The sequence below is a fragment of the Bufo bufo genome, chromosome 1 (genome assembly GCF_905171765.1).
Source record: "Bufo bufo chromosome 1, aBufBuf1.1, whole genome shotgun sequence".
In the NCBI taxonomy this organism is placed as follows: Eukaryota; Metazoa; Chordata; class Amphibia; order Anura; family Bufonidae; genus Bufo; species Bufo bufo.
This window is the reverse complement of record NC_053389.1, coordinates 133,869,268-133,890,989: the sequence shown is the minus strand read 5'-3', so window position 1 is coordinate 133,890,989 and position 21,722 is coordinate 133,869,268. Positions and strand designations below refer to the sequence as shown.

At 47.0% G+C, this 21,722-nt stretch overlaps 1 protein-coding gene across 4 annotated transcripts in view; it reads left to right on the top strand.

Annotated features, from left to right (window-relative positions):
* Positions 1 to 21,722, top strand: part of ACOT7 (acyl-CoA thioesterase 7) — a 223,866-nt gene that overhangs the window by 21,092 nt on the left and 181,052 nt on the right. For 2 of the 4 annotated variants that reach the window (XM_040429650.1, XM_040429658.1), the window contains exons 2-3: positions 15,641 to 15,753; positions 20,212 to 20,329. In XM_040429650.1, coding sequence (XP_040285584.1) covers positions 15,695 to 15,753; positions 20,212 to 20,329 — 177 coding nt within the window. In that variant the 5' untranslated portion in view covers positions 15,641 to 15,694. Of the gene's footprint in view, positions 1 to 15,640; positions 15,754 to 18,715; positions 18,853 to 20,211; positions 20,330 to 21,722 lie in introns of those variants that run through there. The other 2 variants (XM_040429673.1, XM_040429665.1) reach the window with 2 other exon arrangements.

The window sequence follows — 21,722 nt, the reverse complement described above, 5'->3', positions numbered from 1 at the left end:
AGAAGGTGAGTTAATTTTTTTTTATTATTTTTAACCCTCAATTGACCTTGTACTAAGCATTCTGTTTTCAGAATGCTATTATTTTCCCTTATAACCATGTTATAAGGGAAAATAATAACATCTACACAGCCCCGATCCCAAACCTGAACTTCTGTGAAGAAGTTCGGGTCTGGGTACCACAGTCGGTTTTTTATCACGCGCGTGCAAAACACATTGCACACGCACGAGAAAAACTGAACATCGGAACACAATCGCAGTCAAAACTGACTGCAATTGCATTCCTACTCGCGCGGGTTTGCCGCAACACACCGGGACGCATCCGGAACTAATCCGGACACGCTCGTGTGAACCCAGCCTAACAGACTTGGATTCTTCATAGAGACCATGACTATTACACAGAAGGATTTTTTTTTTACTGATCTTTGTGGGAAAGACAATCAAGCACCAGGAAAGCCACCTCAGATGTTGTCACAATTGATCACGGCATCTAAAGGGTTAAATCTCTGCAATTGGCTTAATCATCAATCGCAAACATTGCCTCCGAGTGTCTGCCGTTTGAAACAGCAGAAACCAGGCAGCCATGGTGCCCGCTCCGGAGCATTTATAGTGCTTTGGCAGTAGGGAAGTGGTTAAAGGGATTTTCCAGGAGTACTGTATTGATGACCCAACCTCAGGTTAAGTCATCAATATCTTATCGTTAGGGGTCTGACTCCTGGCGCTCACGCCGATCAGCTGTTTAAAGAGGCTGCAGCGCACAGCATTATTCCCCTAAGGCCTCATGCACACGACTGTTGTGTGTTTTGCGGTCCGCAAAACACGGATGGCGTCCTTGTGCATTCCACAATTTGCAGAACAGCGCGAACAGCCGTTAATATAACTGCCTATTCTTGTCCGTTTTTTTTTTTTGCAGACCACGGAACGGAGCAATGGATGCGGAAAGCACACGGAGTGCTGTCCGCATCTTTTGCTTGCGGCCCCATTGTAGAGAATGGGTCCGCATCCAAACCGCAAATACTGCGGCTCAGATGCGGACCAAAACAACAATCGTGTGCATGAGGCCTAAAGGGGTTGTCGGGGCTTTTTAATATTGATGACATCCTCGGGATAGGTCATCAATATCAGATTGATGGGGGTCCGACACCTGTTGCCCCTGCTGATCAGCTGTACCGTGCTGTCTCCCTTCTCTCTTTCTGCCCGCTGCTACTGTCCCATAGACATACGGACAGGAATAGAGGAGGGAGACGGCACGTGCGCACTGCGAGCGCCGTCTCTGAACAGCTGATCAGCGGGGGTGCCGGGTGTCAGACCCCCTCCAATCTGATATTGATGACCCATCCTGAGGATAGGTCATCAATATTAATAAGCCCTGACAACCCCTTTAAACGGACTGAGTTGCTCATAGGCCAAATGAATGATGAACGGGACATCACTGCCCTAGGAAGAGGCCGCAGCCTATTTAAGTACTATTGGCAAATATTTTTGTACTTATTTTACTCAGTTATATAGCGCTGGCATATTCCGCAGAGCTTTACAGACATTATCATTGCTTGCTGTCCCTAATGGGGCTCACAATCTAAGTTCCCTATCAGTGAGTCTTTGGAGTGTGGGAGGAAACCGGAGAACCTAGAGGAAACCCACGCAAACACGGGGAGAACGTACAAACTCCATGCAGATGTTGTCCTTGGAACCCAGGACCCCAGCGCTGAAAGACACCAGTGCTAACCACTGAGCCACCGTGTATGTAATAGATTCTGATTAATGGAAAAATTCAATGCATCATTTTCAACATCAAATTTTTCTAATTAATTATGTAATATGTTGCAAGCCATAATACACACAGGATATGTCCTTCTGCAATGACCATGCTTACACAATATGAGGGTGTGGCTGACCGTCTCCTGATGTGTTGGAGCCATAAGTGGCAGTAGTTCGGCAGCAGTAAGGTGGTCATAGCTTGTGTTAGGGTGACCCCTCTCATAACCACCAAAAGGAGGACACCATACCTGGGACAGTGAGTGACGGACGATACAACACACAGAATGGAAAACATAATCTGTGTACTAGTGTCAGAGGACATTACAGGGAGGAGTTATAAGAGGAAAGAACTACAACTCCCAGCATGTCCAGGTAGTTGTTATAGGATATCAGAGGACAATTCACTGCTGAGCTCTGCCCCCTCCTGCACTGATCACATGATAGTGACATCATCACAGGTCCTTACCACTTCTTCTCTCCACTACTGAGCTCTGCCCCCTCCTGCACTGACATCATCACAGATCTGTCAGCTCTTGCATTGTATCCCAGATATTTTTGATAAATTATAAATCCCGTCTGGACTATTCTTTTAGGTCCTACTGATCATACTGCAGGGGTGGCCAACCTTACAGAGACAAAGAGCCCCCCCAAAAAAGTATGACTACCAAGAGCCACAAGCTATACATTTACACACGAGTCACCGTATTTTTCGCCCTACAAGATGCACCTAGGTTTTAACAAAGAAATATAAGAGAAAAATTTTTTTTCCATCTGATCTGTGGTCTGATAAAAATATTTTTTCTTATTTCTCATTAGCAGAGAAAAAAAGAAAAAATATATTTTTCATCAGACCTAAGATCAGACTCCTAAATCAGATCCCCAATCCTCATCTGACCTAAAATAAGATCCTCAAACTTCAGCAGACCTTCAAATCCGACCCCCAATACTCGGATCAGACAACACAAATCAGACTCCCAGTGTCAGACTCTCGGTGCTTAGATCTCCCCCCCCCCCCACAATGTTCAGATCTCCCACCTTCTTAGATCTGACCCCCCCCCCCATGCTCAGACCTGACCAACCCATGCTCAGACCTGACCAACCCATGCTCAGACCTGACCAACCCATGCTCAGACCTGACCAACCCATGCTCAGACCTGACCAACCCATGCTCAGATCATGACCCCCACCATGCTCAGATCATGACCCCCACCATGCTCAGATCATGGCGACCCCCCCCCCCCCATGCTCAGTTCTATAATATTAAAAAATATCTTCCCTCTCCTGATCATGCACTGGGCTCCTGCTCGGGCACCTGCTACTCTGCAGGTCTGACACACTCTCCACTGTGACCTGATGAGCACAACATCAGATCATAGTCCGTGTCTCCATATACAACGTTCTCACACTGTGTGCATCAGGGCGTAGTGGAGAGTGAGCTGGAAAAGAGATCTGAGCATGGGGTGGAGAGTGAGCCGGCCTGACTGCTTCCCGGCTTCACAGCTAGAGCCGTACTTGAAGAAGCTAAGAGCCGCATGCGGCTCAAGAGCCACAGGTTGGCCACCCCTGACATACTGTAAGTGATAGCGGGTGCTGAGAAGTAAGCTGGATCTGCCAGGGATCTGCCGATAAATATCTTGTGTCTGTGGTCAGCTCCATACATTCCATACCTTGTAAGCACAGAGGCTTTGCTTTCGCTACTGGAGCAGCATCTGCCCCTCTGCACTTCTGGGTGGTAGCGCACAAACAGTTACAGCTCCGGTAGCAGAAGCAGAGCTTCTGCGCTTGCACCGCTACTCAGAGCTGCGGTGCAGACACAAGATTGTCAGGGCTGGCTGAGATATCCAGCCCTGTGTTAAAGCTACTCTCAATCAGAGCCAAAGAGGTTTGCTCTGCTGCTCCAAATTAGTAGCTTAATCCTAGGATTTTACATGCATGGAAGAAGCAACACTGATACCAGGCAGGGTCAAAGTAGTTCTCGTTTATTACAGAAAGTTTAGCAGTATATATGTACATCAGAGGGGGCACCCCCCTGAGGCTCGTGGCATTGTTCCATTGGCTAGAATACATCCGCAAAGAAAGAGATAACACTTAGCTTCTGCTCATTGTGCACTACTTTACAACCTTTTGGTATGTGAGCTATGTAAACATCTAGGTACCAGCACCATATTGTAATGGATTCACATTAACATCAGTACTGCATACGTCATATAGGACACATCAGGGAGGAGGGTCCATTCAGATAGGCAAACCCTTTGTGCTTTATTTCCAACTTGAATAAATAAGGCATTGTCCGAGAGCTGAAGGAAATGGGAGCAATCTTGAGTTCTGAAGAATATCCACCTCTCCATCAGTCCCCCCTTGGATCTCATTTTTTCCCTAACAATACCTAACATATCTGTCCTCTGTCTCGGTTCTCCTCTTCACCAGCTTCCATGACAACCTATTCCTAAAGAATAGCCTCCCATGACACTGAATTTAGACATAGGGAAGTCAGATGTGTGTCCCTATCTTTAATCATCCTTCCAAATGGTGTTATAAAGGGGGGGGGGGGGGACCAACTGAGTGTAGTGGACTTTGCTTTTCATGTTCAATTTTGTCATAAAACTCTCCCATAATCATCTCCGGGGTAGCATCAGCTTCAGCTTTAGTCAGAAGCTTCCTAATGCAGGGGTTGACACAACAGACAATTAACGCAAACATCAGCAATACAACAATTATTATTGTACTAATTTGTAGTGCGGTCTGTTTCCAGTTTCTAGACCAGTTGTCAAACCACTCCCCCCATGGATTGTCTATGCTGGAATTTCTTTTTAGCTCTTCTGAAAGGGAGGTAAGCCCCTTGAGGGCATTCATGACCTGACCATTTGGTCCTAAATTGTCAGGAATTATGGTACAAGAAGTTACCCCAATCATTTTACATTCACCTCCTTTTTCAGCAAGTAGCATATCCATGGCCATTCTATTCTGAAATGCCATAACACTAGTGGGTCCCAATTGTTCCACAACTCCTTTCAATGCATCCCTGGTATAGTTCACAAACCTCTGCTGATTATGATAGATGTAATTGATCCAGTCCACGTTTTTGTTTATGGACATTATAGGGATGAGGGGTTCAAACCCTGCTGCTACTTGGTCTCTAGCTTTGAATTCATCACGAACTCCCCTTGGCACCCCTATGGCATCTATGTATACATGGGAATCGAGGCTACCTCCTGTGCTGGCTTCCCACTTTCTCCTTACAACTGCCCCCATTTTAGATGACTGGGAGGTGTAATCATATTCTAATTCAGGATTTCTTCATTTTTCTATAGTTTATTTTTCCCAGTCAAGGAGGTTAAATACATGAAAAGGCATCAACACTAAGGCTAAAGCACATTGTCCATGCCATACAATTTCTAACTTTGTCCTCAACTTCATATCTGCACATAACCATATCACATCTCCTAGCGCTTGAGTCTGATTCATCAAATGACTTTGGTAGGTCTCCCCGGTGGTATTCACCATGGTTTCACAATATCCTACTGGAAACTTACCCATATTCTTCCCTTCTATCTCTTCTATTTCAAAACAGGTATAATTCCCTTTGTACAGTATATAGTTATCCCTCCTCCATGCACCAGTGCTTTCCTTAAATTCGGGAATTTCCCTTCCCAAGCTTCACATTCAGTCTCATTGACAGTCTGATTCACATATATGCTTGTAAAACATGAATGTTGGCTAGGATTTAGGTGGAGGGGTACAGTTCCTAAGTGTGGCCTAGCTGTGGAACAGGTGATACCCCCAGATCTATTTACCTGGAATGTGGTGTTTTTCATCCATTCCAACCAAAAATTGCTGTCAGAGAATCCTGTTTCCATAGCCAAAGTCTCCTCCATTGTATACAGGGCCCTGGCTCGATTCTCCCCTGGGAGAAGAGGATTCCCTGATGAGGCATCAGGCCTCTCTACCCTGGCTTCCGGGTCTCCTAATTGGAACTGTACAAGGGGGGTGTTAGGGAGACTGCTTGATGTTTGATAGCTTCCCAACACATATTTTCCCAAGTCTACTTTCTGTGGGTTCTCTAGGGCCAGAATCAGAGGGTGACACTCTCCTGGCTTTACCTTTGTCAGATCACGCCTTTCTTTCCATGATCTTTCTTTGTCAGAAAAGTGCAGTCTATTCACCAAAGGTGTCCCCTTGTCATCTTTTCGGGACACCCCCTCCGCTGGTCGGTATCCCCAGTCTGTTCCTGTATTTGCTATCACATCTCCCCATGAGGAACACCATTCATTTCCCTCTCTGGTTACGCGAATGTAATACTGAACTCCCTTTCCCACATACACATTTCCTTGATGCATTAATGTACAGTCTGCCATTTCACAATAGTCAAACTCAAACACCTGTATTGGAGCTCTAGTATTTACCCACAAGGTATACAATGATTGCGTCCCCTCCTTCTTTACTAGGACCTAATCTCCTGGTTGAAGGGTATGGCTTCCAGGAATCTGGCTGCGATCTGGAAGTGAAGAAAATACTTGAAAATGTACCGTATTTTCCAGCGTATAAGACGACTTTCTAACACTAGAAATTATTTTCAAAAGTCGGGGGTCGTCTTATACGCCGGGTATACTCAGATCCGATGGTATATTCTAACCCCCAGGCGTCCCCATGGTGACGGGGACGCTTGCCTGGGGGTTAGAATATACAGGATCCCGCCGCTTTACAGGAGTACATTTATAAACTGTAATCGGTAACTTTAATCATCGCTCATCTGTTTACTAGGATACCTTACTCTCAGCTCTGGTAATAGCAGGCAGTGCGGGCGGCGCTCACTCACTGATGTCACGTGCCTGCTTCTCGCACTAGGCGGAGCAGGCGCGTAACGTCAGTGAGTGAGCGCCGCCCGCACTGCCTGCTGTTACCGGAGCTGAGAGTAAGGCATCCTAGTAAACAGATGAGCGATGATTAAAGTTAAAGTTACCGATTACAGTTTATAAATGTACTCCTGTGAGCGTCGGGGAGGGGGATCTGTGGATGGCACTGTTTAGGGGAGGGGGATCTGTGGATGGCACTGTTTAGGGGAGGGGGATCTGTGGATGGCACTGTTTAGGGGAGGGGGATCTGTGGATGGCACTGTTTAGGGGAGGGGAATCTGTGGATGGCACTGTTTAGGGGAAGGGAATCTGTGGATGGCACTGTTTAGGGGAAGGGAATCTGTGGATGGCACTGTTTAGGGGGGGGGGAAATCTGTGGATGGCACTGTTTAGGGGGGGTGATCTGTGGATGGCACTGTTTAGGGGAGGGGAATCTGTGGATGGCACTGTTTAGGGGAGGGGAATCTGTGGATGGCACTGTTTAGGGGGGGGAATCTGTGGATGACACTGTTTAGGGGGGGGATCTGTGGATGGTGCTGTTTAGGGGAGGGGGATCTGTGGATGGCGCTGTTTAGGGGAGGGGGATCTGTGGATGGCACTGTCATGGGGTGGATCTGTGGATGACACATATAGCATAAGAAGCTATATAGTGTCATCCATAGATCCCCCCCATAGCAGTGTCATCCACTGATCCCCCTCCCAATAACAGTGCCATCCACAGATCCCAGTCAGTTCCCTGGACTGGCGAAGATCGTCTTGAAGACAGGGAGGGCTGGGCATTCAGGGGTAGTCTTATACGGCGAGTATAGCCCAAAATCTTTATTTTAAATGGAAAAGTTGGGGGTCGTCTTATACGCCCGGTCGTCTTATACGCCGGAAAATACGGTAGGTCAGTCAGGCAGACAAACCATCATATTGCAAAGCAAGTTCTTGAGGAAAATACTGTCCTAACTTGGGGGCACTACCAAACAAAATCTCAAAAGGGGACAACTTTTCCTTCCCCCTAGGGGTATGTCTGACACTGAATAAGGCAATAGGAAGAGCCTCTGGCCATGGCCCTCCAGTCTCTTGTGCTATTTTCAACATTTTTAGTTTCAATGTGCCATTCATTCTTTCCACTTTTCCGCTCTTTTGTGGTCTGTATGGGGTATGGAAAGCAATATGGGTCCCTAATGCGGCCCATATTTCCTTAGCCACGTCTGCTGTTAAGGTGGGTCCTTGATCACTCTTTATCACTTCAGGTACCCCAAATCTACAGACAATTTAGTTTAACAACTTCTTCACCGTTGTCTTGGCTGTCTGGTTTTTCACGGAGTTAGTTTCAGGCCATGCAGAGAATATGTCTATGATCACAAGGGCGTATTGAAATCCCTGTGAAGGGGGCATCTGTATGTGGTCAATCTGGATCCTTTAAAATGGGTAAATTGGTTTTGGTAAACTGATCAGTTTGATCCTAATGCATTCTGAATGGAGTGCATTCCATTCAGGATGCATCAGTTCAGTCCCTCTTACGTTTTTTGGACGAAGAAAATATCGCAGCATGCTGCAGTTTTCTCTCCGGCCAAAAATACTGATCACTTGCCGGAATGCCGGCATTAATCTACATTGAAGCGTATTAATGCTGGATCCGGCATTAAGTGTTCTGGCAAAACGGATCCGGCTTTCCGGTCTGTGCATGCGCAGACCTTTAAAAATGCAAAAAAAAATAATTATACCGGATCAGTTTTTTTTGGATGACACCGGAGAGACAGATCCGGTATTGCAATGCATTTGTGAGATGGATCCGCCTCACAAATGCATCAGTTTGCGTCCAAATTGCTGGATCCGGCTGGCAGTTCCGGCAACGGAACTGCCTGCCGGAATCCTCTGCTGCAAGTGTGAAAGTACCCTAAATCAATGACTGTAAAGACTGCTGCATCAGAGGGTATGTTGGAAAGCAGGGTGTGGGGATTTTGTACAAAGGGGGTTTCTAGGATGGTAGCTTCGTTAACCACCTGAAGATCATGTACCATCCTATAGGTATCAGGTAGTCCCTTTTTCCCCTTCTTCCTTACTGGGAGGAGGGGGGTGTTGGACAGGGATGTGGTAGGTATCATAGCACCAACTTTCAAGAACGCCCGCACCTGTTGAGTGACAGCATCCATCTGGGCTATGGATAAGGGATATTGCGGCTTCAGGTATGACAGATAGCACTGCAGCTGGAAGTGGCTCAGTAGTGGGTGGACAGTCTTCTAATGACCAAAGGGCGGCCAGCATCACTATTTCCTCTGGCTGGAGAGGAGTAGAGAGGGCAACAGTGCCAACAGGTTGAAACTGTATAGTAGCTTGCATCTTTTGTAGCATCTTTGCAGAAGGTTAAGTGGACATGTGGAGGAAACCACGAGTACTACAGTGGAAGGCTGTGGGCCAAAAAAGACATCAAGAGGTTTTGTTAAGGGAGAGGACCTAGCATGACCGTCTATGACAAATATATCAGGGGTCAGTACAGAGATCTCTCCCAGCATCTATTTATCCCCAGGACTGTGACTGTGACGAGGGGACATCCTCTGCGTCTGGAGGAAAGAAGGTTTGTACACAAACATAGAAGAGGATTCTTTACGGTAAGAGCAGTGAGACTATGGAACTCTCTGCCTGAGGAGGTGGTGATGGTGAGTACAATAAAGGAATTCAAGAGGGGCCTGGATGTATTTATGGAGTGTAATAATATTACAGGCTATGGCTACTAGAGAGGGGTCGTTGATCCAGGGAGTTATTCTGATTGCCTGATTGGAGTCGGGAAGGAATTTTTTATTTCCCTAAAGTGGGGAAAATTGGCTTATACCTCTGTTTTTTTTTTCTTTTGCCTTTCTCTGGATCAACTTGCAGGATGACAGGCCGAACTGGATGGACAGATGTCTTTTTTTCGACCTTATGTACTATGTTACTATACTATGTACTATGTTACACTGTACAGTAATTTTGTCCAACAAAGCTGGGTCGGGGATCTCATCACTTCAGATTACACTTCTGGCTGCACCAGTATCCACGAGAAATGTGTGCATATCCCCTCCTACCTGCAGCTTCACAGTAGGTGTAGGGCCGCAGTGGGGAGGGAGAAGGGCCATAGTGGGGTTGGCCTCTCCGACGTGTGGATCTGGCTTGCCCCTGTCTTATGGGGCATGGTGATATTCCTCCCTCTCTGCTGCTGGGGGAGGAGTCCATGGAAACTGATGGGGCGATCTTCCCCTTCCGCGGAATGGACATTCTCTCTTGAAATGTCCGAGCTTGCCACACCCATAGCAGAGACGGGTGGGTCTGTTATCTCCTCAGGGGAGGGGGCATTCTCCCCGTTACAAGCATTATGCTAGTTCTGGGGGCTGCTTCTATACGTTTTGCTACCAGAGTCAATGTCTCAATAGGAACAGAACGGTAGTCGGGCAGTTTTCAGTGGCTTTTGGATGTGAGGTTTTAATCCATCAGCAAAAGCACTAGACAGCATTCTAGTCTGTACTGGGTCTTGTTTAGTGAAACCCTGATCTTTTTATTATTATTTATTATTATTATTATTATTATTATTATTTGTTATTAACGCGCCATTCATTCCATAGCGCTGTACATATGAGAAGTGGTATACATACATAATACAGACAATTGCACTAATCATAAACCAAATGAGTTGCACACTGGTACAAAAGGAGAAAGGGCCCTGCCCGTGAGGTCTTATCTTTGAACATTTGTTCCATTCGATTAGCAAATTTCTCCACTGACTCTCCCTTATCTTGTTTCATGTTTTGAATTTTAATTGCCCGATCTGCCACCCTGGTCCTAGCCCATTGTTCTAACAGGTCACAGAACCATTCCCCAGATTGGTAGGTTTTTTAGAAACCCCTCCTACCCATGATTTGGAGGTGGTAGGTCTTTTTTCATTGTTGGCCAGAAAGAATCTGCTGCCTTAATCTGGGTAAGTCGTGCTAAGTCCCTCCATGTGGCAGAGTGTGTTTTCCTGATCTGTTCTAATGCCCTATAAAAGGGCATGGGGTGCTGTTCAGGGTCAGGGTGGGAGTTTACCAAATTAGTGACTTGTGTAGGACTAAAAGTCACATATCTCCCTTTCTTATTTATCGATTTATCTCGGGGGGAGGGGGAGAGTCTGGGCTTGTCTGGCCAAAAGATCTGTCTGGCCTGCTTTGCCTCTTAAAAAGTTATCAGAGGAGGATCTGAGCAACAAGGGGTGATCTGTTTGGTTTGCCATCTAGTGGCGGAGGCTGAGCTGGGCAGAGGGTTGTTCGTACTGGGGGATGGGCACCCACAGACTGTGGCTGTGACACCATGGGGGCATGGGGCACCACAAGCAAGACAAGTATCACGGGAGTATGAATTTTGCTGCCCACAATGTACACGTATCCATCCCGTAGACCCCCCCCCCCCTGCCCACTGAAATTCCACTCTGTGGGCGGGGTCTCACTGGGTGTGCTGTGTCTGGTGCTATTTCTCCAGTGCCATTATAGGGTGGTGGCTCTGGATTTCCTGTCGTATAAACATAAGCTTTCAAATTTTCATCCCATCTCTCTGATCCCCCTTTGGCAGCCAGACGATTTGCTGTCTGTTGCCACGCTTGCGCTGCACCGAGCAAACCTTCATCACTCAACTTTCCACGACACTGTCTCATTACTTTCTTCCACACTTCAGAGCTAAGCTCTCCATTCTCATTACATCCAGCTATTTTCATTAACTTCCTATAATGCTTCACATGCTTTCTTCCTCCTTCTTGTGCTACCAGCTGAAGGGCACTATACTCGCCCTCAGGCAGGGATGGAGATTGTCCCATGAGCTTTACCACTCAATCACGAACAAGACAACCGGCACCTCCCCCTCCTCACAGCAAGCAGAGCTCACCCCCACTGGCAGGATTTTTCTCTGGCTCCAACGTCTGGTTTTGCCAGCTGGACTAATCCATCTGCCACCGCCTCTGGAGGGTCTCTAGAGATTCCCCAGTTCAGGCAGAAATTTGGGGTGACCTTGTAGCAGGTGTGGCATCTTACTTGATAGGAAGACTTGATTCTTATGAATCAATTTGCTCACCACTAGGTGTATGGCCACCTTTAGAATCTCTATGCCTTGTAGTGCAAACTGACATGACAATAGGTTTCTTAGATTTTCTGTACATTGAGATTATCATAGGTAGTGTAGACTTAGCTAGCTGTAGATTGCCTAGACGTCCCTTTATATTGTAGAGTAGGCTAAGGAGACCATAGGTTGCTTAGACATCCCACACGTTGTACTGTAGACTGAGCTGTCTGTAGGTTGCTTAGATGTCCCTTATATTGTACAGTAGGCTAAGGAAACCATAGGTTGCTTAGACATCCCATTTATAGTACAGTAGGCTAAGGAGACCATAAGTTGCTTAGACATCCCATATATTGTACAGTAGGCTAATGAGACCATAGGTTGTTTAGACCTTCCATATATTGTAGAATAAGTTAGGGAGATCATAGGTTGCTTAAACCTCCGATATATTGTAGAGTAGTCTAAGGAGACCATAGGTTGCTTAGACATACCATATATTGTTCAGTAGGCTAAGTAGACCATAGGTTGCTGAGACCTCCCATAGATTGTATAGTAGGCTAGGGAGATCATAGGTTGCTTAGACCTACCATATATTGTAGAGTAGGCTAGGGAGATCATTTGTTGCTTAGACCTTGTAGAGTAAGCTAAGGAGACCATAGGTTGATCAAATGCCCTAACCATTATAATATACAAATAGTCCTAGGTGACTCTAGATTGCTTAGACCAGTTGTGCCCATTTTTCGTCTAAGGGCCGCACTAGACTTGGTATACATTTTGCGGGCCGGAACCAGGTAGCTTTGCCAGAAAGAAATGCAAACGCTGTGAGGGGGCACGTGTGAGCATTACTACTCTGAAGAGGGCACATATCTGGCATAACTACTTTGAGGGGGCCCATATCTGGGCATAACTACTGTGAGGGGGCACGAGTGAGCATTACTACTGTGAAGAGGGCACATATATGGCATAACTACTGTGAGGGGGCACATATCTGGGCATAACTACTGTGAGGGGGCACATATCAGGGTATAACTACTGTGAGGAGGGCACATATCAGGGCATAACTACTGTGAAGAGGGCACATATCTGGGCATAACTACTGTGAGGGGGCATATATCTGGGCATAACTACTGTGAGGGGGCATGTGTGAGCATTACGTCTGTGAAGAGGGCACATATCTTGGCATTATTACTGTGAGGGGGCACATATCTGGGCATAACTACTGTGAGGGGGCATGTGTGAGCATTACTGTGAAGAAGGCACATATCTGGCATAACTACTGTGAGGGGGCACATATCTGGCATAACTACTGTGAGGGGGCACATATCGGGGTATAACTACTGTGAGGCGGCACATATCGGGGTATAACTACTGTGAGGGGGCACATATCGGGGTATAACTACTGTGAGGAGGGCACATATCTGGGCATAACTACTGTGAGGGGGGCATATATCTGGGCATAACTACTGTGAGGGGGCACATATCGGTATAACTACTGTGAGGGGGCACATATCGGTATAACTACTGTGAGGGGGCACATATCAGGGTATAACTACTGTGAGGAGGGCACATATCAGGGCATAACTACTGTGAGGGGGCGAATATCAGGGTATAACTACTGTGAGGGGGCACATATCAGGGTATAACTACTGTGAGGGGGCAGATATCAGGGTATAACTACTGTGAGGAGGGCACATATCAGGGCATAACTACTGTGAAGAGGGCACATATCAGGGCATTACTTCTGTGAGGGGGCACATATCGGCATAACTACTGTGAGGGGGCACATATCTGGGCATAACTACTGTAAGGGGGCACATATCAGGGTATAACTACTGTGAGGAGGGCACATATCAGGGCATAACTACCGTGAGGAGGGCACATATCAGGGCATAACTACTGTGAAGAGGGCACATATCTAGGCATAACTATTGTGAGGGGGCACATATCTGGGCATAACTACTGTGAGGGGGCATGTGTGAGCATTACTACTGTGAAGAGGGCACATATCTGGGCATAATTACTGTGAGGGGGCACATATCTGGGCATAACTACTGTGAGGGGGCACATATCAGAGTATAACTACTGTGAGGAGGGCACATATCTGGGCAATACTACTGTGAGGGGGCACATATCTGGGCATAACTACTGTAAGGGGGCATGTGTGAGCATTACGTCTGTGAAGAGGGCACATATCTTGGCATTATTACTGTGAGGGGGCATGTGCTGTATACATGTGTGTAATGTATGTAGTGCAGTATGTGATGATCACACACTGCACTACATACATTACACACATGTATACATCACATACTGCGCTGTCACCTTCTTCTGCAGGTCTACCTTGATGTCTGGTCTTTAGGCTTCAGTCAGATCCTCCACCGCCATGCTTGCGCCGTGTGCCCGACACCACCAGGAGCTGGCCCCTCCTCCTTTCATCTCCCGCCAGCTTCTCCTACAGCAGGGCGCTCTATCGCTCCAGTGCCCGCCCAATCTTACCAATCGGGCGTAGCTAAAAATGACTGGGCCCCATAGCAAAAAAAATTATGCCCCCCCCTCCCGGATCTACCACCCCCACATACCTATCGGACCTCCACCCCATTCAGAGCTCCCACCCAAACACCCCTCCAGGAACTCCCACCCCAACATCCCCACACCCCTCCCTAGATCCCCCGTAAGTGTCATCCACAGATCCCCCCCCCTCAGTGTCATCCACAGATCCCCCCCCCCTCAGTGTCATCCACAGATCCCCCCCCTCAGTGTCATCCACAGATCCCCCCCCCTCAGTGTCATCCACAGATCCCCCCCCTCAGTGTCATCCACAGATCCCCCCCCTCAGTGTCATCCACAGATCCCCCCCCTCAGTGTCATCCACAGATCCCCCCCCTCAGTGTCATCCACAGATCCCCCCCTCAGTGTCATCCACAGATCCCCCCCTCAGTGTCATCCACAGATCCCCCCCTCAGTGTCATCCACAGACCCCCCCCCCTCAGTGTCATCCACAGACCCCCCCCCTCAGTGTCATCCACAGATCCCCCCCTCAGTGTCATCCACAGATCCCCCCCCTCAGTGTCATCCACAGATCCCCCCCTCAGTGTCATCCACAGATCCCCCCCCTCAGTGTCATCCACAGATCCCCCCCCCCTCAGTGTCATCCACAGATTCCCCCCCTCAGTGTCATCCACAGATTTCCCCCCCTCAGTGTCATCCACAGATTCCCCCCCCTCAGTGTCATCCACAGATTCCCCCCCCTCAGTGTCATCCACAGATTCCCCCCCCTCAGTGTCATCCACAGATTCCCCCCCCTCAGTGTCATCCACAGATTCCCCCCCTCAGTGTCATCCACAGATTCCCCCCCTCAGTGTCATCCACAGATTCCCCCCCTCAGTGTCATCCACAGATCTCCTCCCCACCCAGAGCCGCTTCCTAGCTAATTTATTCACTGCACTTGCCTCTGTTTAATTGAAGAAAAGCGCCGTAATCTCGCACAGGCGCACTGGCAGAGGCATGCACACTTCGATGCCTCTGCCAGTGCGCCTGTGCGAGATTACGGCGCTTCTCTTCAATTTCACAGAGGCAAGTGCAGTGAATAAATTAGCTAGGAGGCGGCGCTGGGCGGGGAGATTGCAGGCACAGGCAGCATTTCTTTGCTGCCTGTGCCGTTCGCAGCGCGCCCTGCGCTTATAAAGTCCTGTTACTGCGCGGGCCGCATGACACGGCTTCGCGGGCCGCATTTGGCCCGCGGGCCGTAGGTTGGGCATCACTGGCTTAGACTTTCCATACATTGTAATACGCCCTGAGGATTCTTGAACTTTCCATACATTATAATATACCCGGAGGATTCTTAAACATACATCGTAGTGTAGAGGTGTTGTGCAATGTTATAATAAGTTAAATATTACTTAACTCATAGGCTTTGCTTAATATCCTGCCTGAATAAGTGCAAAGGTGATATTTCTGGACTGCAAAACGTGTTTCATCTTATTCAGCTCATAGGATTCTCCTAAACTCCCAGACTGCTTGACCCCAGGACCGTCTTGCTTATGGGGATGAGGCTCCCAGGTGTTAGACGCTTTATGGAAGGACTTCTATTCCACTCCAGGTAAAATCTCTGCATTGACATTCCTCCTCCGCAGTTACTGCTCCCTGTGTGAGAAATGCGAAACAAAAGGCGATGTCCCTGTGTTTGTACAAATATGCCGTTTTGCGTATGAAATTCTGTGTGTACTGTTGTCAGATGTCTGTAAACCCAAGAGCGCTCAGTATGATGCGGGTGTCAAGACTTCTGGGCATCAGCAGGGTAAGAGCTCACTTACTGCACCTTGATGCTAAAGCAAGAAGGTAAAGTCCCTGCAATGACTGTTGTATGTGTGTGTATATGTGTGGTCTCCTAACCTGTGCCTCTCCAGCTGTAACTACAACTCTCAGCATGCCCTGATAGCTGCATGGCTGCAAAGTGGATTGCCTATACTGGATTATTAGGACTTTCAGGGGTTTTAGCCTTGGGATGTAAGCAAACATGTTTCAGTTCACTGACAGACAACTGCGATCTTGAAACTTTGAAGACAAAATTAAAGCAGCTTCTTGGTTTCTATGTTTCTGTGGTCCTGTGCGCACTCCATGTAGATCGGATGTAGTGCCGCCTGAGATGTGTAGCCTTCATCATATCCCTCTTTCTCCTTTCCTCTGCTGGTTCCTGGAAGCGTACATTTTCTCTCCACATCCTTGCTTTTTGGACAGGCGCTTATTGGAGTGATGTAGGAGATGTGCTGATGACTTCCTTGCTGCTCCAGCTCGCCTCGTTCTGTTCCACTAACACAAATGAGAATCTGCAGGCAGGGGCGGACTGGGAAGTTAGTGGCCCTGGAAAAAAAAACTGAAAGTGGCCCCATTTTGTAGGCAGGTCCAAATTAACAGAAGGCGAGGCAACAAAAGTAGGCAGGGTCAACAATACCGTGGTGCAAAATGCCAACCCAGCAGAAGCAAATAACACAGTGTAGCACAGTATACTGCCCCAAAACTTGGTCCTTTGTGGTGGCCATCAATAGCTACCGTCTTCTGTCCTCCTCCTCCAGTTTTCTATGGAGCAAAGAGGGGGCTCAGGAGGTGAGGTGGGGGCCATAGCGGATGAATTCAGGAGGGTATGTGCGGTTGCTGGCCAGGTACATGAGTACCTGATTCTCACAGCAGTAAAGGGGTTGTCCGGGTTCAGAGGTGAACCTGGACATACCCATATTTTCACCCAGGCAGCCCCCTGAATCGCGCACGGCAAAGGCATTTTTAGGAGATCCCGCGACGTACTGGGCTCTTTCTAGGACTGCCAGGCGGAGACTTCGGATGGTAACATGCCTGCCTGGGTGAAAATATGTGTATGTCCGGTTTCAGATCTGATCCCGGACAACCCCTTTAAGTACTGTTGAGAGCTCATTATTGTACCCAGTCAGCGGCAGAGAGAAAGGCCTGGGTAGCCCCCTGGGGCATTGGCCCACCGGGAAATTTCCCTGTAGGGTCTATGGCCAATCCGCCCCTGTCTGCAGCTACGTTCCCTCCTCTCCCTCTTTTACTTACAAAGACCCTGCAGGCAGGGTCACATTAGCAGTATGACTTAGCTATACATATGGGCATATCTCAGTTTCACAAAGTACCTGTGATGTCCTCATCAGTATACAGCTTATACATTGCCTTCATATACAAGCCATTCAACCCACTGTAAGTGCACATATTACTTGGTGTCTCCAGCGGCATGCGGCACATATTGGTGGCATATCTTACCTGGCACACTTTAATTGAGGGGGTATGTCACCTAGTAATCATTATCAAAATCCAATTCCATTTGGATGGTATTGCCACCATAACTGGGTAAACTGGTGCCCATAGTAACATGACCAAACTGTACAGGATACGTATATTCACGTAAAGGGGGGGGGGTGCAGTTTTCTCCCCAACCCTCTAACACGCAGGACCTGTGCACACTGCGCTGAAAATAATGCAGGGCTGGCATTGTCACTGCGATCTCTACCTCCTGCTTTGTGCCAATGCGTAACACGGTTAAGAACTAGCGATGAGCATATTTCTTGAAATTCGATTTTGGAGAAATTGGTCGGGCGATTCGATTCGTGCCTGAATAAATTCGACCTGTATTGAAAGTGCGCCAATTGCCCTGAAAAGTTGTGGATAACATTCTGGGGTCTCCTAGGATCGTATGCAATTTATTTAATGCAAAAGGCCCCTTTAGTGATCTTAAAGCGACAGCGACATATAAGCATATGAACAAACGCGTGGCGGCTGGTGGTAACAAACAGGGGTTGTGACCTGCGGATTCCCTGTGGTGGAAGTCCATAACCTTTTGAGGGTGTTAAGGGTATGTTCACATGGAGTATTTTAATGTGGATTTCTATGTGGATTCCACAGCGATAAAACTACTCCAAGAAACGCTTGAAATTCAGCTCCATTGATTTCAATGGGAAAACTGCTCTCTGCTAGCACTTTTAAAGACTGTGACATGGAAAGAATAAGTGACGTGTGGATTCCGCATCGAATCCAGATCCAAACTTTCCATTAAAAAGGGCAGGATCAAAAATGCGTCAAAAAACGCATACAAAAAACCCCACAAGGAATCCTGAAGCAGAATCCACATCCGATTTCTATTTGGTACATAAGAACTGTGTGAACATACCCTAAGGTTGAAGAGCTCACAGTCCTTTAGACGCCTTTCCTTCACGCCTTCAGTTTGCTGTTAACCATTTTGCTAATCCTGGATGACCGCCCTTTAAGTATTTTTTCTTTTTCTTTATTGTATAAAGGATACAACGTGTTTTCTAATATGATTAACAAGTATAGCGATCATGATACAAAAAATTGCAAAATCATGCTAATGCTATTTCTGTTCATACACTTGTGTCACAAAAAAATACAGGAAGCCGTCTCCATCCGCAGCTCCGATAATTTGGCTACTGAGTTGCTATGGCAACTCTGGGGCGATGTGATTGGCTGCACTGTAGCCTTGGTTTGCAGGTTGCGCCCAGCACCATTCATATCCCTGCACATGTGGTTGACCAGAGGCTGTGACGTCACTCTGACATCACGGCTACATACATATTCACAACGAGCAGGGGACATCATTCACCCCCGGCCCTGGCTGCCTGCATGCAGCCCCACCACCGCTCTAGCTTCCTGTCTAGATGGAAGATGTCCTTACAAGGTAGTGTGCAGATCTTCATGTGGTTTCTTGCCTTACTGATTTTACTTTTGTATATTACATATAATTGCATGATAAAACTACAGTTGAACATTTGGTTTGAGGATGCTGGGAGCAGTAGTTCTATAATAGTTGGGAAGCAAGGGGTTGTCTGCTTTTTTACAATTTCTTTTCTTTAGGAGGCTGATCATAGGATTTCCTGCTCTTGGAACTCCCAACGATCAGCTGAGAAAGTTCTCAATTCCACTGCAGCGCCACCAAAGGGGACACCAAGCATTACACAATGGCCACTTTCGATGGGCCCCTTTCCTTCTTGATTGACAGGGCCTGTCAGGAAGGAGACGGAGGGAGTAGGAGGAGCAACGGTGCACCGAGTGGTTTGGGCCAGCCCTCGGTGCACTTTCTAACCATATGCAAATGAGTGGTTAAATACTTTTTCTCCAGAATGAAGTACCGGATCGATAAGTGAAAGGTTTCCTTATATCCACCTGATATAGCCCTATTGTGCCTGGATTATTAGTGAATCTTCTGGGGGCCGTTTCCCTTTAAAGGGATTGTACCCTCTGGCCATTTATAGCATAGACCGGGGATATGCCATAAATGTCCAATAGGTGTGGGTCCCTCATCAAAGACTCGTTCGTGGCTGAAGAACTGGACCCACTGACGCGCACTGTCAGGAATAAAGAGGAGGGCGCACGCACTGCTCTCTCCAGTCACTGCAATGGGACTTCTAAAAACGGCCTAGAGCACTTATTCGGCTATGTTAAGAAGGCCATAGCAGTGAATGGAGAGAGCAGTGTGTGCGCCCTCCTCTTCATTCCTGGCAGAGCAGTGTGAGGCCCGATTCTTGAGATAGGTGACAGTCCCTCCTCTAAGACCCGTTCCTATCAGTCATTTATGGCATATCCTGTGGATGTGCCATAAATCTCCAGATGGGACAACCTATTTAAGGGGCCACTGCTTCTATGTTCCTGATGTGCTTGAAGATCAGACCCTCAGCAATCATAATTTGATTATATATCCTAGACATATGCCAATTTTTTGGTAGGAAATGCTCTTTGAGATGTAACCAGGAAAAAAAATGCTAAATTCTACTTTTGCCTTGAATGGAACATCCTTCTGAGGCTTGAATTACTCAAGAACCACCATGCCACTGATGCCACGTCTTCCATGTGTAGGCCATTGTTGAAGCCTCTGCCTGGCTAGAAGACATCATGTAACCTATAACTACATCCTCTCCATGCTAACTTGGATAAAATCTTGTGAGCTCTTCCCGCAGAATCATGTCCGTAGACTTACATATTGCCCTCTGAGCTGTAGATTTGTGTTACTCCGTTTTTTTTTTCCTTTTTCTTTTGACAGGATTATGCGTCCGGATGACGCAAATATTGCAGGAAACGTGCATGGAGGAACCATTCTGAAGATGATTGAGGAAGCTGGAGCCATCATAAGCACCCGCCATTGTAACAGCCAGTCTGGGGTAAGTGTTTGTAATGTGGATACACACTGCAAGCATGACGAATGGTCCACGGACCAGGCATAGTTTTATAGGGTGGAAAGCTTGCTTCTGACCCTGGTTACTAGGTAGACCTTTAAAGATAGAAACCCCAGAAGAAGAAGTAAAAGCCCCCAGTATTACATCCAATATACTCTGGCTATCATTAGGAAAAATGCATTGTGGCATAGGCATTTTATACCAAGGCTGACCTTAGATCCTTTCATATGAAGTTCAATGAGACCATCTGGTCCCTCAGCTCGTCAGTGGGGAACTGCTTTTACTGCTCGCCATGACTGATGATCTTTATATAGCACTTTACATACAAAATCAGACATTACATACAAACTACCAAACATTTTAAATAGTAGGAGTGAGGATCCTTACAATCTATGAGGACATAGGGGTGACACCAGAGGTAGCCGTGCTTGTTTTGTGCCGCAGACTGGCCACCTTGAAGTAAATGGTGTAGTACACATACAGCTGTATGAGCCAGTCACCAGTTAGTATCGGTGTATGTATAGATATGGAGTGCACTAGAGGCGATAAAGGAATCGGGAAAGGAAAAAGTTGCATAAATTTATATAGCTCCCATTAGTTTCTACGGGTTCACAAAAAATATGTGGCAGCACATGGATGTCATCTGTGTGGCTTTTCCATAAAGTATAGAACATGACCTATTCTCTTCCAATTTGCAGGCAAGAATAGCCATTTCTATAAAATTGCGGCATGCACACAGGCAGTATCCGTATTTTGCAGATTCGTGGTTTGCAGGCTGCAAAATGAATATGGTCGTGTGTATGAGGCCTAAAGATAAATACATTGACCAAGCTTTAATGTATTCAAGATGTTGAGCAGATACTGCACTATGCCCAAGGCATGAAGAAATTGTTTGGACCCATTGGACGACAACCCAGAGATGGGCGACAAACCATATTGCTTCTGTTACAGCTGCCACATGGGATTCCACCCAACTTTTTTAGAGTTCTGCCTAGGTGTGCAGTGTTATGGATTGGGAGCAGGCATTACAGGACGGTTATTTCGAGTTGGCTTTCAGTGGTTTGGGAAAGCGGGGTCGCTGGAATGGTGGCCACACTGGGTGTAATAGGTGAATAAAGGCCTTTAACAAGTTATGTCACCTCCAAAATCAGTATCAAAGTAAGGATACCGCTACGTAGGGTAGGTGATCTGAAATATAACCCTACCTTTCTTTTAAAAATGTAGGTCTCTAAGAGTAGGTTCACATCACGTTTTACCCATCCTTTTAACGTATACAAAAAGCGTATACATTAAATGGATGCCTCAGACTGATGCCATACAGTGGCATCGTTCACCATAGAGTTCCATTGTAAAAAAAAAAGTATACTTTTTTTGCAAC